The sequence below is a fragment of the Penicillium paradoxum genome (assembly GCF_028828445.1).
Source record: "Penicillium paradoxum strain IBT 22861 chromosome Unknown utg000007l_segment0_segment0, whole genome shotgun sequence".
In the NCBI taxonomy this organism is placed as follows: Eukaryota; Fungi; Ascomycota; class Eurotiomycetes; order Eurotiales; family Aspergillaceae; genus Penicillium; species Penicillium paradoxum.
The window spans coordinates 5,688,154-5,711,416 of record NW_026643185.1 but is presented as its reverse complement, the minus strand read 5'-3'; the positions used below and the strand labels follow the sequence as shown (position 1 = coordinate 5,711,416).

Here is a 23,263-nt window from a genome sequence, read left to right as displayed (position 1 = left end):
GCAGCGCCTATTCGGTCGTCACACGATGTGTATCTAGATAAACGATTGTAGCGATGGCTATTAGTGAGAGAGTCCTGAAACAAACCCGCCTTAGTTGGTGTCCTGAAGGACCACCATGTTATATTTCTAAAAAGGTGGCTCGGTCGACAGCAGGTATGACTAGACTATAGACACTTTGGACGAATCGCTCCCAATGTCAATCTCGCAGAACCATGGGTCAAGCAAAATCTTCGCAGGTGAGGGTCTCTTCGTCGCGTCTGCGAGGCTTAAACTCCGACGGCTCTTCAACCTTATTGTTCACACTCGGACCCATGGCCTCAAATACCAGACACTTGTGGACACCACTGGGGCCGTGGTGTTCAAACTCGCCTAGCAGCCGCGAGGCCTCTTCTCCTGGCGCGAATTTGGCGATATGGCGTAAGGTTCGTAGCTCGGTTGTCGATCTCGGGATTCCTGACACAAGGATCTTCAGGGCGACATATCTGCTGTTTCTTTAAGAAAATAAGCCACGATAATCTACAGCGTTAGGGGCAGGCAACATAATAACTTCACTCACTTCAGGTCCCGGGCGAGCCAAACCGTGGAGTAGCAGCCTTCGCCGAGCTTTCGGATGACCTTGTACCGGCCGTTGTTGAAGATGTCGCCGAGGACGACGGGATGTTAACCACCTGGACGATAATCATCCACCCACTCACAAGGTGATGTGATAGTTCTGGGCCTCCACTCGTCATATTCCAGGAGTGGGAGGAGGCGAGATACTCATGGCTGTAATGGAGTGTGTTACCTGAGAGTTGCCAAGTGGGATGCTTTTGGAGATGCAGGATTATGATTACAGCTCAAAGACTCCAAGAGAAATTGAATACATGTAAATAACCGCTAAAGTTGGAAATTGCAAAAATCCCAACTAATGAGGACCGAGTAGAAACACGGAACTGATTCTCCCTGAAACCCCTACCGAGTAAGTAGACTGATCACGGATAGCTAGCGCATTCCAATAGATGCTCTGCCATTAGAATGATCCTAAGAGGTTGTCTGATACTGTATTTGCCAAAGCAAGCATGGTAGGTGAACCGTTAGTCGTGGCTGGCAACACCAAGTTCCTAGTATAAACTCGACGCCCATGTACAGCATATATTGGAGGCTATCTCCCAGTCTTTCTATTTATTAGATGCAGGTACTATAGTGGCTTGAGGAAATACTATTTCCCTAAAGAGATATGCAATGTCAGGAAACGTGAGAGGTCTATCTGAGTTCACTCTTTTATTGGTGTTGAAATATGAAAGGAACCATCTAGTTCGACGGATTTCCATCCTCCATGTACAAACCTAAAATCAACCGTTTCTTCATTCCATCAAGAGGGCTTTCAGCACCTCGGCAGGTGTACGCTTAGGTGCAGCAAGTTCCAACACTTGCTTGCTTGTTGTAGAAGCGGCGCATTTTCCTTCCCATCCAGTCTTCAAGGCATGTTTGACAGACAAGATCACGTTCTTTGATTGGTAAGTTGCCGCATAAACATTATCATAAAGCAGATCCACGAATGACACATCTTCATAGTGGACCTCCTGAACTGCCGTGCCAATGTGCTGCTCAACCATATCGACTGTCTGTTTCCCAGTGATGTCCTCTGGTCCATTCAGAACATATTTGGCCTTGTTGTGTACAGTAGGATCTTCTTGAGACAAGAGATGGGCTGCAACGACTCCAACATCATAGGGGTCGATGATGCCGACGGGTGCATCCTTCGAAGCCATCAATTGAAGGACAATCTGCTTGCCAGTGTTGCGGTATTGTTTGATCAATTCTGCAGCGGTGGAGAGGTAAAACTGCGAGAAGACATTGGGCTGTAGCGAAGTCCACTGCAAGTTGGTGAATTCAGGCGAGCTAAGAAGAGCCTCGATCGCCCAATGTGTACGTGGATAGTACGCATTGCAGTCCGGTCGTACGTTGGCGGCAGTAGTCGAGATCCGCACAACATATTTGACCCCGGCATTGAGTGCAGCGACATGAAAGGAAGATTCTTCTGCGAATTGATTTGGCTCGTTATGCGATGCGATGAAGCATCTGGCAACTTGATGTTCACGAAGCCAGTCAGAATCAATTTCCACCCAATTTTGCTCGATCACTTCGACTCCAGCAATCTTGGCAAGTTGCTGTGCCATCGGGCCCTTTGAAGAACGGGTAAGAGCAATAATCCTGTACTCAGACAAAATTTTGCTGGCCTGAAGCAACTTGGGCAGGGTTTCAACGACGCTTCGGCCAGTGTTGCCTGTGGCACCAATGATGAGAATACTAGGATTCATGACGTTGGGATGTAGTGATGTCTCTTTCAGATGGTATGAAAAGATGGCTTGAAACTTTCGCAATCTCGAGACTTGGGGTACTTCTCGTCAACTTATAGTTTGTGCTGTCTTGATGATTAAGGATTTGGCAGCCTTCCGCGGTAGCGTATTGCTCATCCGCATCCATTGTTAGATAGTAATTAGTAATGAATTGGAAGCTTACTATATTTTGACAATGAAGTAGTCCGACCGGGGAAATATCTGTATTCCCTGAGTGGGAGACCGGTGGGAGGTGCCGATGGGAGGCCGGTGGGAGGCCGGTGGGAGGCCGGTGGGAGACCGGAGGCTCCACGTGGGCGGCGGGGGCGCCGGGAAGAGCGCTTAGATAATAATCGTTTTCGTCCCCAGGGCTACCTACATACCTTAGGTAGTTACCTACCTACAACATACCCAGGTGGTGGGGGATACCTTGGAAAGCAAGATATTTCCGTCTGAGTTCAGACTGGTCGTTTCTCTCATTTCTTCTTGGAACTTATCCCACAGAACCACTGGTCTCATCGTTACAGCTTAGCTTCGGGATCCCATGCCGCCCCTAGACAATCAAGCAAACATCCCACAAGACTTCCCGGCCCACAGTCACCAACAATTCAGATGCCAATTTCCTGGCTGCAATGCCAGCTATCGACGCAAGGAGCATGTTCGACGGCATGAATTGAAACATTTTCCGCGCCAGGCTTTTCCGTGTTCCAGTTGTGGTCGTGAATTCGGACGAAGGTACTGGGTTACTTTCCTATAGTCACAATGACATCCACTCTGATCATAGAATGTTATTATCAGTGATACACTTCGGCGCCATGTTCAAAAGCATCACAAGAGAATTGATCCTCTAAACCGTGCGCAACGAGCATGTGAAAACTGTCACAAAAGGAAGTCCCGATGTGAAGGAGGTGTACCCTGTGATGAGTGTTTACGTCGCAAGATTCAATGTTCCTTCCGTGACCATGATAGTACGACAGAAGGAAATTTTCCCGAATCCCCAGCAAACCAAGTTTCAGGACTGGTGCATGAGCCGTCACAGATGCATAATTTGGGGAAGCGAGAACAGTGTATCAATCTCTATTTTGAGAAATTTCACCCCCAATGGCCTTTTATCCATAAAGGGTCATTCGACATGCGCCAAGAGACACCATTACTTGTTCAATCAATGATTGTTATAGGCCTGTGGGCTCGAGGAGACCAGCCTGCACAGTCGGCAGCGGTGGAGCTTCACGGTAAACTTGATTCAGCTATTCAGGATCAAAGGGTTTGGGATCCCTATTTGAACCCCTTCCCCCCAACATGCCGGCTTTGCTGATATGTAATCTATAGGAGAAATGGGATGTTCCGGAAGGATTCGATGATTGCAGTGCCTGTTCCTTGCCAATCGCCACGTACCAGGCTATCCTATTACATATCATATTTTCCTGTATACTCAGGAGCCGGGATACTATGGGGTTTGACCTAAAAATACGTCTGTCCACTGGTGATTTTAGTCTACTCGAAGCACTTGTCAGGAGCTGTCGGAAGCTGGGCATGTTCTGTTATCCTAAGATACTCGCCCGGTACAAAGAAACCGACCTGGAGCCTTTTGTCTGGGTGAGTATTGAAGAGATCAAGTGGTTTAATGTAGCTTTATACAAGATTTGTGGGAAGTCAAGCAGATCTAGTGAAGGAGAAGGCAGGTATGATACCGACGCAGTAATACCTTTGTTAAACGCAAGAGAACTTCAATTTCCCCTGCCAAAAAACTGCCCCCTGTGGAATGCAGTTAACAAGGAGGAGTGGATATCTCTTGGGAAAGACGAAGATATAGTTTGCATGAACGATCACGTCCAGGAGGACTGGATATCTAATTCTGCGGGTTTATTGCGGTTTTTAGAGGTATAGCATCAATATTATCTTGACTTGGAATGCATAAACAGCAGTCTCGTCAGCATTGACCTTTAGCTTGGAATATGGGACTACTGAAGTACAACTACATATAACGATATCTCAAAGGTAATATGGGGCATCCTAAAAACCAAGCTTCCCCAACAGCTCATTGCCAAGAACGTCAAGCATCAACGACTTTAACTCAGGTTGACCGGAATCTAACCTGAGTACGGAGCATTTCAGACCATCTGCAAGCTCCTGCATGTTCAACCATGTATTGGCTGCACCTAGTTTCATCGATCACCTGAGACATCATTAACGACTAGATTTGCGTAGTATCGTAAACAGATCGCCATTTTGAGGGGAATTAGGCACTGTGCTATATTCCATGGGATACCCTAGTAATTCTTGAGGCCGTGAAGTTATACAGATAAGAAGGATAGATGTTGGAACTCCGTGCGGAGGACTCAGGGGGTTGATAGACATGGAAGGGCACAGAAATCCCGGAGGAATGGGGGTTTCGTGTAAGATATAATTTAATAGGTTACGCAATTGTCTAATAATAACATGGGAGGTAGCTACGGAGTACGGAGAACGGAGCAGATAGCTCGGAATCCGAAGATTAAGTTAGGTTAATATCCTTTTTACCGAGTCGAGGTCACATGGTCCTATTGGACACCAGCAGTTTAGAGTAATAAAAGAAGCACTATCGACGCCGAAAGGTAAATAGTGCCTGTCACAGCCCCAGATCTTCACCAGAGAAACGTGCTGAAAAGAAAATAATGGGGACCCCATGAGGGGAAAGGGGCGGAATGAGGAGACGGTCTCACGGGACACAAAAAGGAGAACAGTCAGCTGATGAATATGAGGTGGATCATCAATGATGTGATATGGGGGCCAATCTAGTCCCTGAAACACGCAACGTGCAAGGAGAGAATTCAGAAAAAGGAGGGAACGTCACTGGGAACAGATAAGAAGTCGCAGTGGGATTGGCAACAGGGGACTGGGCAACATTGGCAATTCCCAAAAAGAGTGCTGGAGTATCCCGTACGGAGTACGGGGTACAATGAGCACGGTTGCCTACAAGGCCGTGGGACATGATCTGTGATCAACGGCAATCCCTGCCCTCCAGGCCAAGACGGGAGCATCAGATTGCACAAGGCTTGGCGGAAAATCATCATCTTGGCAGCCCTTGGCAGGCATTCAGCGCCCTCCCTCGCGTCCGGCGGGGTTGGCATTCCTCTACTTATCAGTTCAGAGGGGCTGTGTAATCTGCAAAAATCTGCCTCGGTGGTGGCAGAAGTGAGTGGAAAGGGATTATGCAGATAGTTTGAAATACGGTGCATTGATAGCTAGCTTGCCTAATGGGGCAATATGTCTGCTTCTCAGAAGCGAAACTGATAACAATTTAGACAAATGTTGAATGGAAAAGCGTATGGTAATCTGAAAGCGCCAGCAAAACACCCCTGTTGTTTCCCCCTCTTTTTCCCTGCTTTTTTCCCGCCTTGTTGCCACAATGGGTTGGTCCCGAAGCCTCCGAATTGAAGTCCCAAAATTGACTTGAATCTTGCAAATAAAAAAAACATAAAATAAGACAGATGATGGGCTTAGAAGTGCATAGATCGCTGTGATGATGATATGTCGTTGAATAGGAGTTAAAAAGAATGTTCAAGTGCCGAGGCGCTTAGTTCTTCTTCTTCTTGCCGTGACCGAGGTAGAGGAAACCATTGGGGAGATCGACGGTCAGATCATTGAGAGAGTCCGAAGAGTCGGTCGAGGAAGAGCTATTGGTACGGGAACGACTGGCAGGAGCTAACTCGAGGCTATCTTCGGACGAAGGGGTCTCAACCACAGCTTCCTCCCAGATGCGGGGGTCCGGGCCCGATTCGATGGGTGACAAGACGAGGAACTGGTTGGCAGGGTTGTAGGGACCAGTCTCGGTGGCAGAGAGGATCAAGAAACGGTGGGTGGGAGTGTAAGAGTACATTTTGGAGGGGCGTTTGAAGATTTTTTTTTGTGTGAGAAGCACTTCGGCTAAAGGCGGGAGGGGAGATTGGGAGTATTGAGGGGAGATTGGGGTTGATTGCTTTGGATCGAAGTAAGACACATCCGGGAGATTCGACCTCACTTATATAGTCCGAACTAAGATAAGCCAAGAGGGGCCTTTGAGAATGAGGGGCATGTCGGCATCAATGATGGGCCCGAATCACGCCGATCCAGAGTATCCAGCACATCATATCTGGACCGGGGTGAAGTGGATATGCAGTCATACACAAGCCACTCCCCGCGGTTATCGCTCATAGAACCACTAAAGGGGTCATTGGACAATTCCAAACATAGAGAGCTTCACATGTCTTGGCCTCAAAAAAAGGGGGGGTCAAAGCCAAGAGTTCACTATTGACAGACTATCAGCCATTTTTGTTTTGTTTTTTCTCTCGAATGCTTCAAATTCGCCTCTCTTGGCTGTGGCATGCTAGTTGCACCAAAGTCTGGGCAGGTGACACTCATTCCCATCAGCTATGGCAAATATGTTGACTTGGCAATTTAAGTCCTGTTTCATTGCGCAGTAATGCTTCGCCTAGAAAGACCCGTCGCCAGCCGAAACTCAAGGACCTCGGAAGATCAACGGCCAGGATGAGGGGCCCGGATCCGACGAAATCTCATCTCTATCACAGGTTCTCGTATGCATCCATGCATCCACACCTATGCAGTACATGTGTTAATAATGGTTTCGGGTGAGAAAGCCTTAGAAGTTCCGAAATGTTTCGTTCATGTTTATCTGCACCAATCAACCTGGCCGCTGCATGGCCGCTAGGACCATCGGTTATGCTGGGGTAAGTGATCTCCCCGGCTTTTCTCTCAGGGACCCGAGACGTGCGCATTTGACTGCTCTTTACAGGTAAAAATACACGAAAATGACATCATTTTCGCGATTTTCCCCAGAATCGAGAATCAAAAATCGAGATCCTAATAACCGAAGTTGCCTAGACTCGGGTAGTTTCTCTCCGATGGCCAAGCATGTGCGAGATAAACAAATTAAATCGGTTTCAACTGGTCTAGATGACTTGGAAACAAAATTAGAAGTGAAGATTAAAATTGTCACTCGAGTAAGGTTCCAAGGTTCCCAAGAGATTAATTAACCTTACAACTGAACCTTGGAACCCTCGTCACGTGGTACAGTGTTCATGCACAAAAAGATGTCAATAATAATCTACTCCGTACAACTTGGGCTTTAGTGGATTTTTCATTCACTCGTAGCACATTAAGGAACCAACGGCGCCAAATCTGCTGGCTCAGCCGGCCAGTCTCGACCTGTCGAGTCGCTGTGCCTTGCCGCCCCGAGCCCTCACGCGTCTCTACTCGCCCGGAGTTAATCTTCCGTAGGCCGGCGGCTCAGCAAAGGGGAGAGCGGCGAGCCTCAGTCAACACCAGAGTCATGGCAAAAAAAAGAACCTGGCCCTTATCACCAGTCATTTATTCCTTAGAAATAATTCATAGGCCAGCATTGACTTCTCTCTACTCTGGACTCCACTGCATGATTGCGCTAGATAGACAACGAATGCCCCTTGGCTCATATCACACACAGCCAACTGTGATCATAATATTTCACAGCACATTTGGGATTCCTTGGCTTCAGAGTGCATCTAATTGTTGTTTCGGCTGATCTCAATCTTGGAGCAAAGAAAATGCCTTGTCGCCATGCAGTTTCTGTCATTTTGACCTCGCATGATTTGCATCTATCACCAACTGCGCCATGGAAGTGAGCCTTATTCGTTTATGCTCCTCAGTCGAGACCCATTACAATGAAGTCATCTCCTTCCATATCGAGGCTCAGATGGGATGACCTGGTGGATATGTGCTTGGAAAACCGCGCCCTTTGACATTCAGTTGGTTCCTGGTTCCACTTTCTGTGGTATGTCCATCTAGGCTTGCGGTTCTGGCAACATTATGCATATCTGAAGCCAAGGCTTTTCTTATGCCATGCGGGAACTTCCCTTCCCGAAAATGAATCGAATATTCAGAGATACAGATTTCTAGAAGAATCATCAGCCTCGTGTCAGGGGTCACACCTCCTACGCCGCCTGCGATGAGGCGCAAACATCACGAAGCTGTGGCAGGTGCCTTCCAGAGAATGAACAATGTCTCTAGAGGGAGGAATCAGGATCATCGAGGTTTGTCAGATGAAGCAAGCTCTGTTCCTGATCCACGCTATGGCCGCAGTGTTGGACCTATGGGGTGCCACCCAGGGAGGGGTTGTTGTTGGTGCTCAAGACATGAGCCCTGACACTGGCTACGGTTCGTTTAGAGTGATGTCAAGTGCTCCTTGCAGCCTGCGGGATTTGGAGGTTGCATTAGTAGTCATGCTTAGGGCCTCGGTGGCCCCGACCAACCCTGCTGCTCACGAACCCCATATCAATTAATCGTGACTCTACCCAGAAGCACACCACTCCAATGATCCACCTACCATCAACTCTGCTTGCTGTTGGTAAAACTATATGCCCTGGATATGGCGCATGTATATACCATTTCGTGCCCTCCATCACCTTCTCTTTGACTGCGCAACAAGTGATCACCGAGTTACTACCTGCATATGGCGCATCTAGATGGTTGAGTTACAGCGCTTGTGAAATCACCGAAGGACCAAACCTCTTCTGCGACTGTCAATGGCGTGTTTGTCCCTTTTTTTCTATTGAGTTACGCAGTCAATTTGCATCTTTCGATGTAGACATGGAACGCTATAAAGCCAGGCACTGATCCCTTCTTGCTTCTCATCACATCAATCGATACCTAGAAATCAAAGGTCTCTTGCAAATTCAACAATCTTCAATTCCTATCATCTGTTTTCGCGTCACCTGCAAGTCGCTTGTTCATTCAAATCCCAAAATGTGTTCTGTCTATATCTTCGAGTACGACTGTGGATGCTCCCTTCAGGAGGAGGGTGTCGTTCCCTGTGCTAAGCAAGGTACTGCTCTTTGCGATGGTGTGAAGGAGCAGTTCCGTCGACGACATGGCTTCCTGTGCTCTCAGCACGGTGGTTAACCTGGCGGGCTGATGTAAGTTGCATATTTCACCTGAGCAAATTCCGGGGTGGCTACCTCGCTTGCACATCGTGTAGCTGATAGGATACCACAGACACCCAACACATCACTCAGAGGCTTGAGGTCATCCATCGTCATGACTTCAGCTGCTCGAGCGATCGGCTTTCCCCGCTCCGTCTGTGTCTACTCCAAGACCAGAGATAAAAGATATCACTGTATCAAATCTGCTACTTGGGGAGGTCCTTCTTTGTTACCTCGCATCTGTCATTCTAATACCTGGGCGGACGGTTTTCTGATCTCGTATTTCATCTTTCTTATTATTTTCTTTGTGTGTTTTGTCATTGTTCGCTGCTGGCACTTTGCTTTTAATCTGCGGATCTACGTGTTCTCCGGTCATATACTCTCTTTAACGATTACCATCTTGTGGATATTCCGAGGGACTACATATTTTGATGCTTTTGTTTCTAGAGAATCAATCGATATAAAATATTGCGTTGGATTCATCCCACTTATATGTCTTACTATTTCCACTTGCGTATGATATTAGGGCTGATGGATACAAAATCAATACCATACACCAATATTGGATGAGTGGCAAGACTATCCAGATCTGGGGAGTTGCATATACAAGGACTAGGATATCAGTATCATTATGGTTGGAGGTCCATGAGCCTTAGGGTTTATCTCAAAGTCCAAATTATGTATCTTGATACCTACACATGTTTCTCCAAGGTCATCCAGGTATCTGAGTTTCTTATCACATGTATCCCTGATGGCGGCTGTCGCGGATCCAAAACATCTAAAACCCACGCCCTCGATTGATTCAATCTCGTTCGTGATTTTTTCGTCATAGGGCTGGTCGTCCAAGTCTGGAATTGACTAGTATAGGAGATATTCTGCATCTTCCGCCTACTGAATATTCACGGCCCAAGTAAAAGAGCCATATCACCAATACCAAGACGAGAACATGTTGGCTTAGTAGGCCAATTCCGTATAGCGGGAATCCTTTCGCGAAGGTGGCAGTTACCGGGGGAAGTGCGTGCGACATGGCGCACGTTCCGCCCAGGGTGTTCGAGATTTAGCTGTTCTCGGTGATGGGAAATGAGGGAGTATTCATATCAGCAGGGGCTGAATGTGTCTTAAGGCATCCCGGGGTCTTTTCTTGTGGGGCTTTGGCTTGGCTTCTTTCCCAAAGGGATCGATTTATCTTATAGGGACAAGGCTGTCTAGAGATCAATCAAAGAACCGATATGACTGTCGATCAAAGTCGAACGAACTCTATACATCTTACTCCATAGATCGATCGAGTGTCTACCGATTACGTCAAAGTAGATGAGAACAGGCTTTGGAATATGTTATTTCTACGGGGCTTCCGTGAGCCAGTCACGCCTACGTTTGTCATGGATCCTGCGATGTCGATCAGACGCCAGCTCATTTAAACGAGCGCCCTCGGAAACTGGTCACATCAAAGTTACAAGGGTAAAGGCGCGTGGAAGATGACTCCACGAAGAAGGATTCGCACAGGGGGAAGATCATGCGAACAGAGTCCCTCTTAAATAGTAAGTGGCAAGGTATTGGGTCCTCGGGCGAGGGGGTACACGTAGTCAGTAGAGCTCGCCAATGACATTTAGACGCGGCTTGGTCCCTAAAGTGGGCGATAGGCTGCCAGGCGCGGACAGACATCTCATGGGCTGCATTAGTCTCGCATATATTTCGTATCAGCTGATTTGGAATGTCATATCGACCAACACGCACAGTCCTGGGTGCTGTTCATATTCATCGGCTTTATATCAAAGGCCATCAATGCGAGCTCAGCATCACACGTATGGGCCAATATGTACCCAAATATGGTGACCATGGTTGCAAACCTCGGAATTATTCATTCATGCCACGCCAAAAGTCAGATTGGGGTGAAAGAATGGAAGGATTCCATCCGAATTCGCTAAATTACTTGAACAGGGGTACGCCCCACGCGGCGCAGACCCCGAAACCACTTTCTTGGTCAATTCCGTATTCCTTGAGCGCTTGTGGTTGGGCCAAATCAGAGGGGCATATGAGTGATTCGAGGGATAGTCCGTAACTTGGGGAGATTTGCCCCTCAGACTGGCTATGAGGGGCCCCAGTGGGGTCTTTGTTTGAGAGACGCAGCTATGTATGGGCTCATCACTCCAGTGAGCAAAGGGAATTCGCGAGCCCATCCATGGGAATTTCCGGCAAGCAAACGTCCTTCAAAGTGATGAGTAGAACCACACATTCATTACCGACTTTTGGCCGTTTAAATTGATGTAGGCAAATCGGATAGTTCGGCAATATCAAGGGGAGGATGGTGTTGAACGATGGCCTAGTCAACTGGCTGGAATGTCATCATATATATCACGTGGTGATATCGTCACCGGCTCTTCGACCTCCGGCTTCTCGCAGATAAAAGAACCAAGAGCTATAGAATTGCATATGTGATGTCAATCGAAGTCGACTGGGCAGCTGCCACCTCTGGTCCAGATGGGGAAGCCCTGGCAGAGCGTATTCGGTCATTCGTGCACGACAAATTCCAGGAGATCACCCTACCGCGCTTCATCCGCTCAGTCCAAGTGCATTCCTTCGACTTCGGGACTATTGGTCCAAATCTCGAGATAAAAGATATTTGCGAACCATTTGCCGATTTCTACGAGGAAGACGACGACGATGCCGATACCTCCGTCACCTCTGAGGAGCTCATGCCCGAGCTCCGCGAATCCCCATACGAAGATGACATGACTTTCAACCCCGCCGCACATAGCCCTCACAGCTTCAGCCATCATCCATACCCCGGCGAAGGGTTTCAGCCGTCTGCACTTCGGTCCCCTTTAGGCGATCACCTCAACCCACATTTCCTGCCCCGGGCCGGTACACCTGGGATACCCGGCGGTACGTCAACTTTAGGGTACCACATGCGATCTCTAGGGGGTCTCTCGGGCACACAAACACCCCTGGTCGCTGTAGCGGGTGGTTCTTCATTTGCGAGTGGATGGTCTGATTCTGGAATGGGGGTCGGGCCTAGATCACAAGCTACACACCCTGCTGCACACCATTTCGGGGAACCAGATCTGGACACCAATTCCACTTCCCGACCCTCAACCGCCAACACACTCCCTTCTCATCCTTCACTTGGCCACGCAGGCAGTGGCGGGTCAATTCGGAACACTAGTGACCCCGCAGATGCGCCACAGCCCTCGATAGAAACCTCGGATGACCCCGCCGCAGACCAATCGTTCCCCATCCCGCCACGCATGCGCGAGCGTCGGCCGGAGGATTTCCAAGTTCTTTGCCATGCCAAGTATGCGGGCGATGTTCGTATGTCCCTCACTGCAGAGATTCTCCTCGACTACCCGATGCCTAGCTTTGTGGGGCTGCCTTTGAAGCTTAATGTCACCGGTATCACGTTTGATGGAGTTGCCGTCGTTGCCTATATCCGCAAGCGTGTGCATTTCTGCTTCTTGTCTGCGGAAGATGCGGATGCCTTGCTTGGATCGGAACAGTCTCAGGGTAGCCAGAATCTCAATGACGATGGTCGGCCTCGGTCTAGGGGTGATCAAAAAGAAAGAGACCTGAAGCGGCAAGGTGGGCTCCTGCGGGAGATCCGAGTAGACAGTGAGATTGGCCGCAAGGAGGATGGGAAGCAGGTCTTGAAAAATGTTGGGAAGGTGGAACGCTTTGTGCTCGCCCAGGTTCGTCGGATCTTCGAAGAGGAGCTGGTATATCCTAGCTTTTGGACATTCTTGGTCTGAATGTTTAATACATCCCGGTCATGATTGGCTGTTCTACATATCTATTCTATAAATTTATGAATGACTTATGATATTTTTACATGAGAGCCTGATTGCTGATGTTTTACACATCGAAGACATCCTCATCTACCGGATAATACGATCCATGAGATAGAGCAGCAGGAATTAATAGACACGTGAATTTGAATGAGTAAATCTTGATTGAATGAGGCATGTACTATAGAACAAGCATCATGGATCCCATCAAGAATTCTTAAAATATCTGCTGGTGCCTGGGGAGGGATACAGATCGAACTCATATCACCTCCATATCTCAAATTGTCCTCTACCTAATAGTAGATTCCATACACCGATAAGGGGTAATTATGAACAGTCCTAATCCAGAATATGTGGAGTATTTTTGTTGCCGAAAGATGTGACTATTGTGATGAGGGACAGAGCCCTCCAAGTCGAAGCAAATGTGAAACGTCCTCGAGCAAGATTCTATCGAACCTCGAGCTCCGATAGTCCGACCTCGGTGAGTTGAAAGATGCAACACTCTTAAAGGTCTTTCTTGTCCTGCTTCTCGTTGATCTCACCCTTCTGGCTCGAAACCTGATCGCCCAAGTTGTGGTACTCGCGGGTCAGGCCCTCGCACTGCTTCTTGAGAGTCTCAATATCACGATCCTTAGCCTCAATGATCTCCTTGAGGCGACCAATCTCGCCGATTGAGCCAGCCTCCGCGATGCGGGCAGAGTCCTTGCCGCCGGCCTTCTTGTCGCCCTCGAAGAGACGAACGCGGTCCTCAAGGCGGAGGGTCTCAAGAATCATGGTATAGGTGCGGTTGAGGATGAGGGAGAGGAACAGAGTAAATCCACAGAGATACATGTTGCGCTGCGAGTAGAACTTGCGGGCCTGGACCTCCATGCGGTCGGTACCGAGGTGTGCGGCTCTGTTGATGATAATTATTAGGAATTGCCTTAAAGATCTGGCTGGCTACTTACCCCATGCCAGGACCATCCTTGGTGAAAGCGGACAGCTCCTGCTGCACACGATACACGCGGTTCACGGAGTCAATGAACAAAATGAGGATGAAGATAAATGTAATCTGGAGGCCAGTTTAGCGATCAGGCCGGAATATTCGGGTTTAACTGTTGGTAATAGGTACCTTCATTCCATATTGCAGCTTGGCAATTAGCGGGCTCTCCGAGATGAAGGCAAACAGCTTGCGCTTAATCGTGTGGGGAAGAGGGATGACGAGGGCCAGGAATACAGCCATCTCGAAGACCAATAGGAGGAAGACCTGTATGAAAAGCATCGTGTCAGTCTATCAATAGGGGCTGAACTTGCAGACATCGCGTTGGTAGCTTGGGCTGGGTGAGCAGTTTCAGGCTCCAGGCTCCAGCGATTCTTGGAGAGCTGGAAAGCACCACAATAGGAAAACAGGGAAGGGGCTTGTTGGACATACAAGTGAGAAGTAGAGAGTCATTTTGCCGTATTATTATGTAGCGACAATTAGATTGGAGTTTCTGGCCTGATCAAAAGGGGCGGGGTGTTGAGAGCTTCGGGAGGATAGTTCCAGGGGAACGTAAACAAATGGAAGATGAGGTAGCAATTCCGTGGTGAACAGTCACAAACACAGAAAAACTAAAGCAGGATGAATTCCTCGCTTGGGTTAAAGAGGCAATGGAAGTCGGGTGAGATGGCACAAGAGACAAGGTGGTCTTAAGGGAAGTTTTTCAACTTCGGAAGACGTCATGTCCTCAGTGCTTTGCACGTGATGCTGTCATCACCCCTAATCAGGACAGCACCTTCTGTCCTCTGTTGTTTCTGAGATGCTGTGACCGGTGCATATAGTTCCTTGAATTGATTTTAATCTGTCAATTATCTTCCATATCCTCATCGGGTAGCGATATCTTTGTTTATATACACATAGTCGGACATTCGATACTATGTCGTCATCGAATGGGATCTACATCGTTGTTGATACCGATAGGTGAGATGTCGGGATGTAACTCAATCGGGTCAAGTTAGGTCCCACATACATTTCTTTCTTCTTGGTCCAATAGAAAAGACGGATGTGTGCTTACATTGCCGACATGTATATATATAGCCCCCATAGGTAGAACTACCGAGGGCGTGAGTCATCGGAACGTACCCCTCGTGTGGGGAAGCTTCGGCTATCTGTGGTTTGGGGCTGTCAGCAGTCAGGAACGGGGTATTTCTATTAAGATCCTGGCTTTCCCAACTGCGAAAGAACACTTCCTCATTCCCGCCTACCCTAAATTGACCAGTTGTTGAATTTGCTCGAAGCCATGGCGAATGACAATCTAAGCCCCGAAGAAATCGAAAGGGCATCACAGCTTCTGAGTGCTCAAGAGAAGGCCGTTGCACTCTTCGAAGAGATCGAGCGCGACCTGATCCGACCTGGCATTACCGAGAAGACCCTTAACGAAGAAATTTACAAATTAGGTCTTGATCGCTATGGGATCAAGACTCACTGGCACAAACGAGTCATTCGCAGTGGACCAAACACCCTGAGCCCGTTCTCCGAGAATCCCCCAGATCGTGTTATCCAGTCGGATGATATTCTAGTCGTTGACCTGGGACCAGTCTTCGAGGCCTGGGAGGCCGACTTTGGACGCACCTTCGTCCTAGGAGACGACCCGAATAAGAAGAAGCTGCGCGATGCCCTCGAGCCAATCTGGAATACTGTGAAGGCACGGTATCGTGAGAAACCAGATATGTCCGGCGAAGAGCTCTACGATATCTCCTGCCAGATTGCGAAACAAGATGGCTGGGATTTCGGTGCCGATATTGCAGGCCACATTGTTGGGTCGTTCCCTCATGAACGCATTCCACGGGATAAGACCAGACTTTATATCACCAAGGGCAATGAGGAGTCAATGGGTCTGGCTGGTCGTGATGGTTTCAAACGCCATTGGATTTTGGAGATTCACCTTCGTGACACCGCACGTGGGTTTGGCGGTTTTTATGAGAAACTCTTGACGGTCGACTAGGACTTGCTATATTCGATCTCTTTTGCATCGTTTTCGTCTTTCGAATATATTATTCTTGGACCGATTAGAGCGATTCGTGAGTAACTTCTTTGGCGGTGTGAAATAATCGAACACCTTGGTACAAGCATAAATGCATTCGCTATGATTTTATGTACAATTTTAAGATATGCAGGTAGCACTTTCCTAACCCTCGGCCTCGTAAGAATTCGACTTGTGCTTGGGCTCGAAGTTGAAGGTGTCAGGTGCAGGACCGAGGAACATTTCACTATAGGATTAATAAGTCAGTAAGCAAACAAACAAGGTCCTCAGTGAGAAAGAAACTTACGAGATCTTGATCCAGTCTTTGTAGTTGCCACTACCCATGAGTGTCTCCAGCTCATTCCGGCCACGCCAAGCAGGAGGTCTGTCCTGGATATTGGGAGGGAGATGTTCGAGCAGACCGATTGGAACATAACGGTAAGCAAAGCTTAGCCATTCTAGCAGGAAACGACGAGTAGTTCCAACACCATGCTCATCAGAGCCCCAGGCCTGAAGACCATACTTTACGAACTTCTCGATATAGGCCAGACGTTCGGTCGCAGACTTGTCCAGATACTGGCCGGTCTGGATCTCCTCGAAGATCCATGGCTTGATCAAAGCCCCACGGGCTACCATCACAGAGTCCACTCCGGCATTGTTAACGTGGTCATCATAGTCGACATGGGAGAAGCAGTCGCCATTTCCAAGGAAGTAAGTCTTGCCTCCATTGGGCATGTGGCGGGCATCCGGCTCACGGATGGTGTCAGTGAGTTCAGCTTGCTTCTGGTTAAGGCGCTTGATAAGAGCTGCACATTCGGAAATGTATCCCCAATCTGCCTGTCTGGTGTAGCGCTGCTGTCTACTCCGCCCGTGCAGAGTAATGGCTGCAGCACCTGGAGGACCGAGGTCCAGAACACTGGATTCGTATCCACCGAGGACCATACGTTCAACCAGCTTCTGGGCGGTAGGTTGGTTGTCCTTGGTTCCCATACGGATCTTGACAGTAATCGGAATTTCCTGTGAGACAGCGTTCATGCCACGAATCATCTTTTCCAACTTCGAGTGATGGTCGAGAAGAGCTGAGCCAGCTCCATCACGGAACACAAGCTCGATGGGGCAGCCGCAGTTCAGGTCAATGACACGCAGGTTGGGTGTGAACTTTGACAGCACTTCGGTAGCCTTTAGTGCTTGCCATGGCTTGTTAGCAGCAATCTGGGCACCAAACCTGGAGTCCTTGGAGTTATCATAGCCCTGAACAACATTGTCTCCAGGGATATAAACTGGCGGGGCCACCTCCGACTCGTGAGCCTTCAACAAAGTCCATTCAGACTTTGAGCCTTGGATCAAAGGCATACTCATGGCCATCTCTGAGTAGGTGAACTGCGCACCCAGATCCCCACAGAGTCGTCGGAATGGCATGTTTCCTTGAGTTGTAAGAGGTGCCAGAACAGGGGTCTCAGGTCCGAAATAGATGCGTCTTTTCTCAGATGGCATGAAAGGAGGCTCGAGGAATCGAGCACGGTTCTCCTCCCTGTCAATCTTCATCTGTTCATCTGGTTGAACAAGCTCACCATTCTCACGAACAGTGGATCGCTGGTGAATGGCCTGCTCCAGCTCCGCGCCCACCTTGACAGCCCATGTGGTGTAAGCATCAGCCCGAGGAGTGTCCTCTCTCTTTCTTGTGAGGCTGATTTTATCTTCGTTGGAAATGATGTTGACGATTCCATCGGGTGTCGCGTTGGGCACACGGGGCCGGCCTTTTTCCATACGTTCTGGGTCTTCCAGCAAGATCAATTCCTTCTTCCCGTCTTCAGTTTCTCTTTCGGTTGAGTGTGAGCCAACCATGCGGCATTTCCAACCGGAAGAGCATTTGCCTAGTGCTTCATAGATAGGGCACATGCTGTTCAGGGTTGTAAGATCCGCACGCTTGTGATCTTTCAAATAAACACGCAGATCGTGCTCAAATCGGCATTTCTCGCCGAATGTGCACTCTCCAGCGGCAAACTCATTCGCGAACATTCGTGTGCTGCAAAGGCCCTTCGCGTCCCGAGATGAACCATAGCTGCGGTTCGTGTTCTGGCCCTTGTTCTTCTTCTTCTTCCCTCTGTCCTTCTTGCCAGAATCACCGCCATCGCGGCCATCTCGAGGAGCAGCCTCGGCGGCATCGTCAGGGCTAGTCTCATCTGCAGGGCGTGGCTTTGGTGCAATTTCGATGCGATATCTTGAATGGCAGGATTTAGCATTTCGCGATATATGAAGCGCGGGTGAGCTTACTCTGGTTTGATGGACGCGATTCCTCTATCCCGCATATCTTCTAGCACAGGTTTGGAGGATTCATCCACTCGTACCTTCTTGGAGGGAGGCTCTTCCATGCTCGCGGCACCAGAATCACCACTTGCGGCGTCGCGCTTCGGGGCCTCCGTGGTAGGCGCAACAGCGCTGACCTCTGGAGTTTGAATCTTTACAGTTTCTGAGTCCATTGTCGTTCAGAAATAAGAGCGAGCTATTCGCTGAACTTGATAATCGCTGTACAGAAGAAACATTCAGTCGAAATTTCACATTCAGGCAAATTGTTTGTACTGTTTGCATATTCTATCATTGGTTCGTCTTACTATGGGTGGGTCCCATCTTAATCCTCATACGGACAAGCGCCAACTCAGATTCCACCCCCGCTTGATGCCTCAGGCCTAAAGACATATCTCGCGAGCAAGGTACCTTGATGTCTCATCAGAAAGCCGATACTCCACATGCAATCCTGTTCAAACATGAATTACGCCGAATGCATATTCTGAAGTATGAGAGATATCCACTCCCAATCTTGGCAGGATGCAAACCGAAGCACCAGCGTTCCGCTTGCGGAACTCCAGTTGCCCGGAGTGGGGCATTGATAGGGGCCTTTGTAATTCAAAGCGGGTCCAAAGGTATAACAACATTGGGCGCGTAACTCAGTGGTAGAGTGTTCGCTTTGCATGCGAAAAGTCCGGTGTTCGATCCACCGCCCGTCCAATTCTTTTTTGCATCTTTACATTCCTGACAAGGAACGTTTGTACTCCGTATGCCAGATCACACTGTATACACAGTGCCTTTCTTTTTTTTCCCTACTGCTGACTGTTCTTATTTGAGTTCACATTATCATTTGTTCTATCTCTTCTTATGTCATTAGCATCGGATTAATTTGTTTGGTTCTTATTAGGATCGGAGATATATGTGGAAATACATGTTCAGAAGGTGAAGCGAACTCCTATGTTAAATAAATATTTTATAACAACGAACGTTTTGTGCAATCTTGATATTGAGAAATTGACTCAGACCGAATCCAAATCCAAATCCATCTATTTTGAGGAAGCATGGCAAGCATACACCAAGCAGCTAATTGAAACCCTGCCATCCTCCGGGCTTGAATTATGAGCATAGGTAGACTAAAAGTAGTATCTCTGAGAGGAAATATATAGTTCAGGGCAAGTATATGAGGTGATGGGTGGCCTCATACTAAGGACTAAATGAATTGACCAGGAGGATTTACTGGTGTTTATATTTCGACTACTAGTTCCCCATCAAACCCCCGCGTCTGGGAAGAGTAATAGCCTCGCTGATTGCTAAATACCATCTTCCCGGTGCCATCTTCAACATAGCTGACATTGAAGTGCGTATGCCCAAATGCCCACAATCGAACCAGTGGACTTTTCCACACCTCCTGCCCTGAAAGATCGCTAGCAAAACCCGATGACAGCAAGCTGCTCACATGCCTTGGATCAACTGCCCGGGGATCTTGACTGACTGGGCTGTGGTGTGTAAAAACGACAATTTTGCGATGAGGCTCAGCAGTGGCGATGTGTGATAATTGTGAATTTAGCCAACCCAAATCCGCTTCATGCGCAGCTGTGTGATCTTCTACTGTCCAGTCCTTTATGTGGTAAAAGTCGTTGAGACCAAAGCTGACGTGATCTTTGTGAGCCTGGATCACGCGCGAGAAGAGGGTACATCCCAGGACAGTTACGTCAGGCGAGAGATCGTATCGAGTTTGGTCCAAAAAGACAAATGAACCGATGCCTCCCATATTCCCATCCTGAGTTGGGTTTGAACGCTGCTGCCTGATAGACACCGAGAATCGATGGATTATTTGCTTTGTTTCTTCCCAGCTTGAGTAATAGGGCTCGTGATTTCCCAACAGAAAAAATACGACCTGGAACTGACGCAACTGAGTTTCCAGAAATGGAATGAAGCCTGGATCCTTGACAATCCCTATATCGCCCAATAGAGCGAGATATGGCGCCTTTGGAGAGACCTTGAACACATCATAGGCAGATGGATTTTCGAGATGTAGGTCCGACAATATTTGAAACTGTGGCATCTGGACTATATGACGTGGGCTGCTCTTGGATACCTAGGTGCATATGTTGTATACAGTGCCCAAAGTAGAAAAAGAAGCCAGTCGATCGCAACTGTGGCGATGTGGCGGTGCATGCATACCTGTGGCGTAACACAGCCTCCTTCTCCACGAGAGAGTGGGCTTGAGTGCTCCATCATCCAGTTATCTAAGCGCCCAGACGTTATCCCATAAGAAGCCCCTCCTTGGCTTGGACCTGAAAATAGATTTGACCCTTCCCCTTTTTCAACTATCCTCGATCACTTTTGTTGTCAAAGGCGTCTCGGTGCCTCACCTGCCAGTGAACCATTGAAAGAGATACGACGTCATACCCGCGTTATCAGCACTTTGAGTTGCGGGCAACCTCTAAACGGCGCATCGCAATGTCGGCGGCAGCACACGACCCACGACTGCTCTACAGCGTCAATAATATTCGTGCTTTCCATATCCAAGATGGCGAGGAGCAGGACCTCACGCCATCCGGCCCTCAAACGCTTTCATTGCTAATGGTCCCCACCAACACTGCCGGTGCTGGGCCTGGGACAGAGTGGCCTGAGAATTCACCCGAAGAGGATTTCTATCTCCATCTGTACCTCCCACCTGAGCTGGACCTAGCGATACCAGCTACAACACAAATCTTCCACCAACCTCCCGACAGTTATCTGATTCCACGTTGGGACATGGGCCCTGATGCTGGCGCTTTTATTCGCATACAGTTCCCCAGCATAGGCACCGGTCCCAACAATGTATCCCAGGATGACATCGATACATTTGAATCCATCCTTGCTCAGTGCACTGCATTCCTCGATCGCGCCTCTCCCGCGCAATCCCAGGATTGTGTCGCTTATAATCCGGCCAACTATGCACCCGGCGAGGGTTATGTTGGAACGCCAGACACAAAACAAGCTGATGGACATGGAAGAATTGTGCTAGTGGACGAAGAAAATGGCAGTGTTGTCGGAGAACTGGGAGACGGCTACCATGTAGTCGAAGATTCGGACGTGAAGCCTGGTTCGAAGAGTAAGTGATTCACATCCCGAAGTTGGTAACATCCCTAGTCAGCAGCTGATCGATATCTTGCAAACAGGACCCGTGGGAATCGAACTCCCGGGGGAAGGTGAAGGCAACCAAATCAACGTCAGCAATGTCTCCGAAGAATACCTGGCGATGTCCCGGCACCCAGCGTATAAGAACTCGACACTAGTTCAAAGTTCAGCCACGGCATCTCGGTTGATCGTCACTGGATCGACATATTTGGCGAGTGCCATTGCAAGCGGTGCAGAAAGCTTCCAAAAGAAGACGCGGCCAAATCCCAAACCAGTCAAATTCTCAGATACCACTCACGCTCGCATTCGCAAGGTCGGCACTTTATCCCATGGAGCCGCAGATATTTCTGCTCGCACCGTAGGACAGGTCGGAAGGGTTGCTCAGAACCTGGGTGCCTCATTGGCGCGCAAACAAGATGCCGGCCGAAAGAAAAGCTTTGACAAGCGCAACCCACCACCAGAGTATAAGCCCGGTGTGGTGAACAAATCGATGATCGCATTTTCAACACTGGCCGATGGTATCGAGCAAAGTGCCCGGAACATGCTCTTCTCGGGCGCCAGCGCAGCCAGCTCTATGATTGACCACCGCTATGGTAATGAGGCAGGCTCTGTTGCACACCATCTGACTGGCGGAATCAAGAACGTTGGATTGGTTTACATTGATGCCTCCGGTGTCAGTCGCCGCGCGCTTCTTAAATCTGTCGCGAAGGGCATGGTCGTTGGCAGAATGCACGACGGCCAACAGGTTGTAGTTGGTGGTGGTGACGGTGGCCAGGTTCCCGCTGGTGTTGCACAGGGTGCTTCCGGGCCTTCTGGTCTGGGCGTCCGGGACCCTGTTTCGCGGCGGGCATCACCTAGCCCCACACCGCCTCCTGCATATGGGGCGTCGGGGACAAGATCCATTAACGGTGCATCCATGTCAGGGGGTAAGCGGTAAAATTCTGAGGGCTGGCGCGCATGGCATTTACGGTGCTCTCGGGGCCGAGAACTCGTATCTTTTTTTGGTTTATCTCATTTCGTGATTCCATTCTGTGTTTTTAATACGGCGGCAATATTTTCCATATTTGCAAAGTTCTGATTCAGACTCCAAGCCTTTGCAGTCATGTCTGTTTTACCTTTTTGATACGTACAGTGACGATAGAGGTCTCACATACCCGCAATAAAGTTCCGACCGCATCTCATGCACATATCTGTCACCGGCCTTAATTTAAGATTCCCCCGGGGACGATTGGATGGAATTTGGGTTCTGCCTAGGTGGCACAGCGTCGAAATTGGGCAAGCACGGTAGACCGTCTTTTCAGGCGGTGATTTGATTCGAATAGCGTCAGCAGACCAGATTAGAGGAGGTGAGGGTGTGGATGTGATGTAGGCCATTTCAATGATAGTCATTGGATAGGGTTACTCATATGCGTTGCCGCTGGTCGATCTATCCCATATCGATCGGGTGATAGTAGACGACATTGTAGGGGCAAAAGCTGCCAACGCATCGCTTGACAGTTGTCCATGGCCCACCAATGTTTCTTGCCCAATGAGGGGATATTAGGGATTAAATGATCACCACGACGGTGTGACGCTATGCTGGGTGCAGTGGTGATCTTGAGGCAAAAGAAAGGGGTTGCAAGCGAAGGGTTTGTCAATCATTACGTGCAGATTGATTAGGATGGAGACTGAGATGGATTCGAATGTGGATAACGCACGGAATACGGAGTACCATGTAGGTAGCTACCTATACGTACTTGATTTCCTCTGCCGGGTGGGGTTTTCCTATCTTAGCTGCCGCCGCTTTTATGAGGGCGCTCAGAGCCAGGCTCACTAAGTAGATTTCAGTCCGCGCTCCGACC

The 23,263-nt window shown here is 48.8% G+C and overlaps 11 protein-coding genes across 11 annotated transcripts; 5 read left to right on the top strand and 6 right to left on the bottom strand.

Moving 5' to 3' along the window:
* Positions 1-217: 217 nt before the first annotated feature.
* N7457_009613 (kinase-like domain-containing protein) lies at positions 218-731 on the bottom strand (the record flags this gene model as incomplete). Its single annotated transcript, XM_057180656.1, has 2 exons — positions 218-485; positions 580-731. The coding sequence occupies 2 exons, from the start codon at positions 729-731 to the stop codon at positions 218-220; spliced, it is 420 nt and encodes a 139-aa protein (XP_057029042.1).
* Positions 732-1,343: 612 nt separating this feature from the next.
* N7457_009612 (NmrA-like family protein) lies at positions 1,344-2,300 on the bottom strand (the record flags this gene model as incomplete). Its single annotated transcript, XM_057180655.1, has 1 exon — positions 1,344-2,300. The coding sequence occupies one exon, from the start codon at positions 2,298-2,300 to the stop codon at positions 1,344-1,346; it is 957 nt and encodes a 318-aa protein (XP_057029041.1).
* A 562-nt stretch (positions 2,301-2,862) lies between these two features.
* N7457_009611 (Zn(II)2Cys6 transcription factor) lies at positions 2,863-4,205 on the top strand (the record flags this gene model as incomplete). The annotated part of the gene is made up of 3 exons (XM_057180654.1): positions 2,863-3,060; positions 3,103-3,582; positions 3,648-4,205. The coding sequence occupies 3 exons, from the start codon at positions 2,863-2,865 to the stop codon at positions 4,203-4,205; spliced, it is 1,236 nt and encodes a 411-aa protein (XP_057029040.1).
* A 1,669-nt stretch (positions 4,206-5,874) lies between these two features.
* N7457_009610 (uncharacterized protein) lies at positions 5,875-6,177 on the bottom strand (the record flags this gene model as incomplete). The annotated part of the gene is made up of 1 exon (XM_057180653.1): positions 5,875-6,177. The coding sequence occupies one exon, from the start codon at positions 6,175-6,177 to the stop codon at positions 5,875-5,877; it is 303 nt and encodes a 100-aa protein (XP_057029039.1).
* A 2,152-nt stretch (positions 6,178-8,329) lies between these two features.
* N7457_009609 (uncharacterized protein) lies at positions 8,330-8,611 on the top strand (the record flags this gene model as incomplete). Its single annotated transcript, XM_057180652.1, has 1 exon — positions 8,330-8,611. The coding sequence occupies one exon, from the start codon at positions 8,330-8,332 to the stop codon at positions 8,609-8,611; it is 282 nt and encodes a 93-aa protein (XP_057029038.1).
* Positions 8,612-9,144: 533 nt separating this feature from the next.
* Positions 9,145-9,361, bottom strand: N7457_009608 (uncharacterized protein; the record flags this gene model as incomplete). Its single annotated transcript, XM_057180651.1, has 2 exons — positions 9,145-9,231; positions 9,263-9,361. The coding sequence occupies 2 exons, from the start codon at positions 9,359-9,361 to the stop codon at positions 9,145-9,147; spliced, it is 186 nt and encodes a 61-aa protein (XP_057029037.1).
* Positions 9,362-11,685: 2,324 nt separating this feature from the next.
* mdm12 (ERMES complex subunit MDM12) lies at positions 11,686-12,993 on the top strand (the record flags this gene model as incomplete). The annotated part of the gene is made up of 1 exon (XM_057180650.1): positions 11,686-12,993. One exon carries the CDS (start codon positions 11,686-11,688, stop codon positions 12,991-12,993), a length of 1,308 nt encoding a protein of 435 aa, XP_057029036.1.
* A 540-nt stretch (positions 12,994-13,533) lies between these two features.
* Positions 13,534-14,461, bottom strand: N7457_009606 (putative BAP31 domain protein; the record flags this gene model as incomplete). The annotated part of the gene is made up of 4 exons (XM_057180649.1): positions 13,534-13,924; positions 13,977-14,080; positions 14,141-14,275; positions 14,441-14,461. 4 exons carry the CDS (start codon positions 14,459-14,461, stop codon positions 13,534-13,536), a joined length of 651 nt encoding a protein of 216 aa, XP_057029035.1.
* Positions 14,462-15,287: 826 nt separating this feature from the next.
* On the top strand, positions 15,288-15,992 carry N7457_009605 (M24 family metallopeptidase; the record flags this gene model as incomplete). The annotated part of the gene is made up of 1 exon (XM_057180648.1): positions 15,288-15,992. The coding sequence occupies one exon, from the start codon at positions 15,288-15,290 to the stop codon at positions 15,990-15,992; it is 705 nt and encodes a 234-aa protein (XP_057029034.1).
* Positions 15,993-16,175: 183 nt separating this feature from the next.
* Positions 16,176-18,490, bottom strand: dus3 (tRNA dihydrouridine synthase DUS3; the record flags this gene model as incomplete). The annotated part of the gene is made up of 3 exons (XM_057180647.1): positions 16,176-16,257; positions 16,318-18,231; positions 18,285-18,490. The coding sequence occupies 3 exons, from the start codon at positions 18,488-18,490 to the stop codon at positions 16,176-16,178; spliced, it is 2,202 nt and encodes a 733-aa protein (XP_057029033.1).
* A 2,269-nt stretch (positions 18,491-20,759) lies between these two features.
* N7457_009603 (senescence-associated domain-containing protein) lies at positions 20,760-22,359 on the top strand (the record flags this gene model as incomplete). The annotated part of the gene is made up of 2 exons (XM_057180646.1): positions 20,760-21,396; positions 21,464-22,359. The coding sequence occupies 2 exons, from the start codon at positions 20,760-20,762 to the stop codon at positions 22,357-22,359; spliced, it is 1,533 nt and encodes a 510-aa protein (XP_057029032.1).
* Between the last annotated feature and the right edge of the window lie 904 nt (positions 22,360-23,263).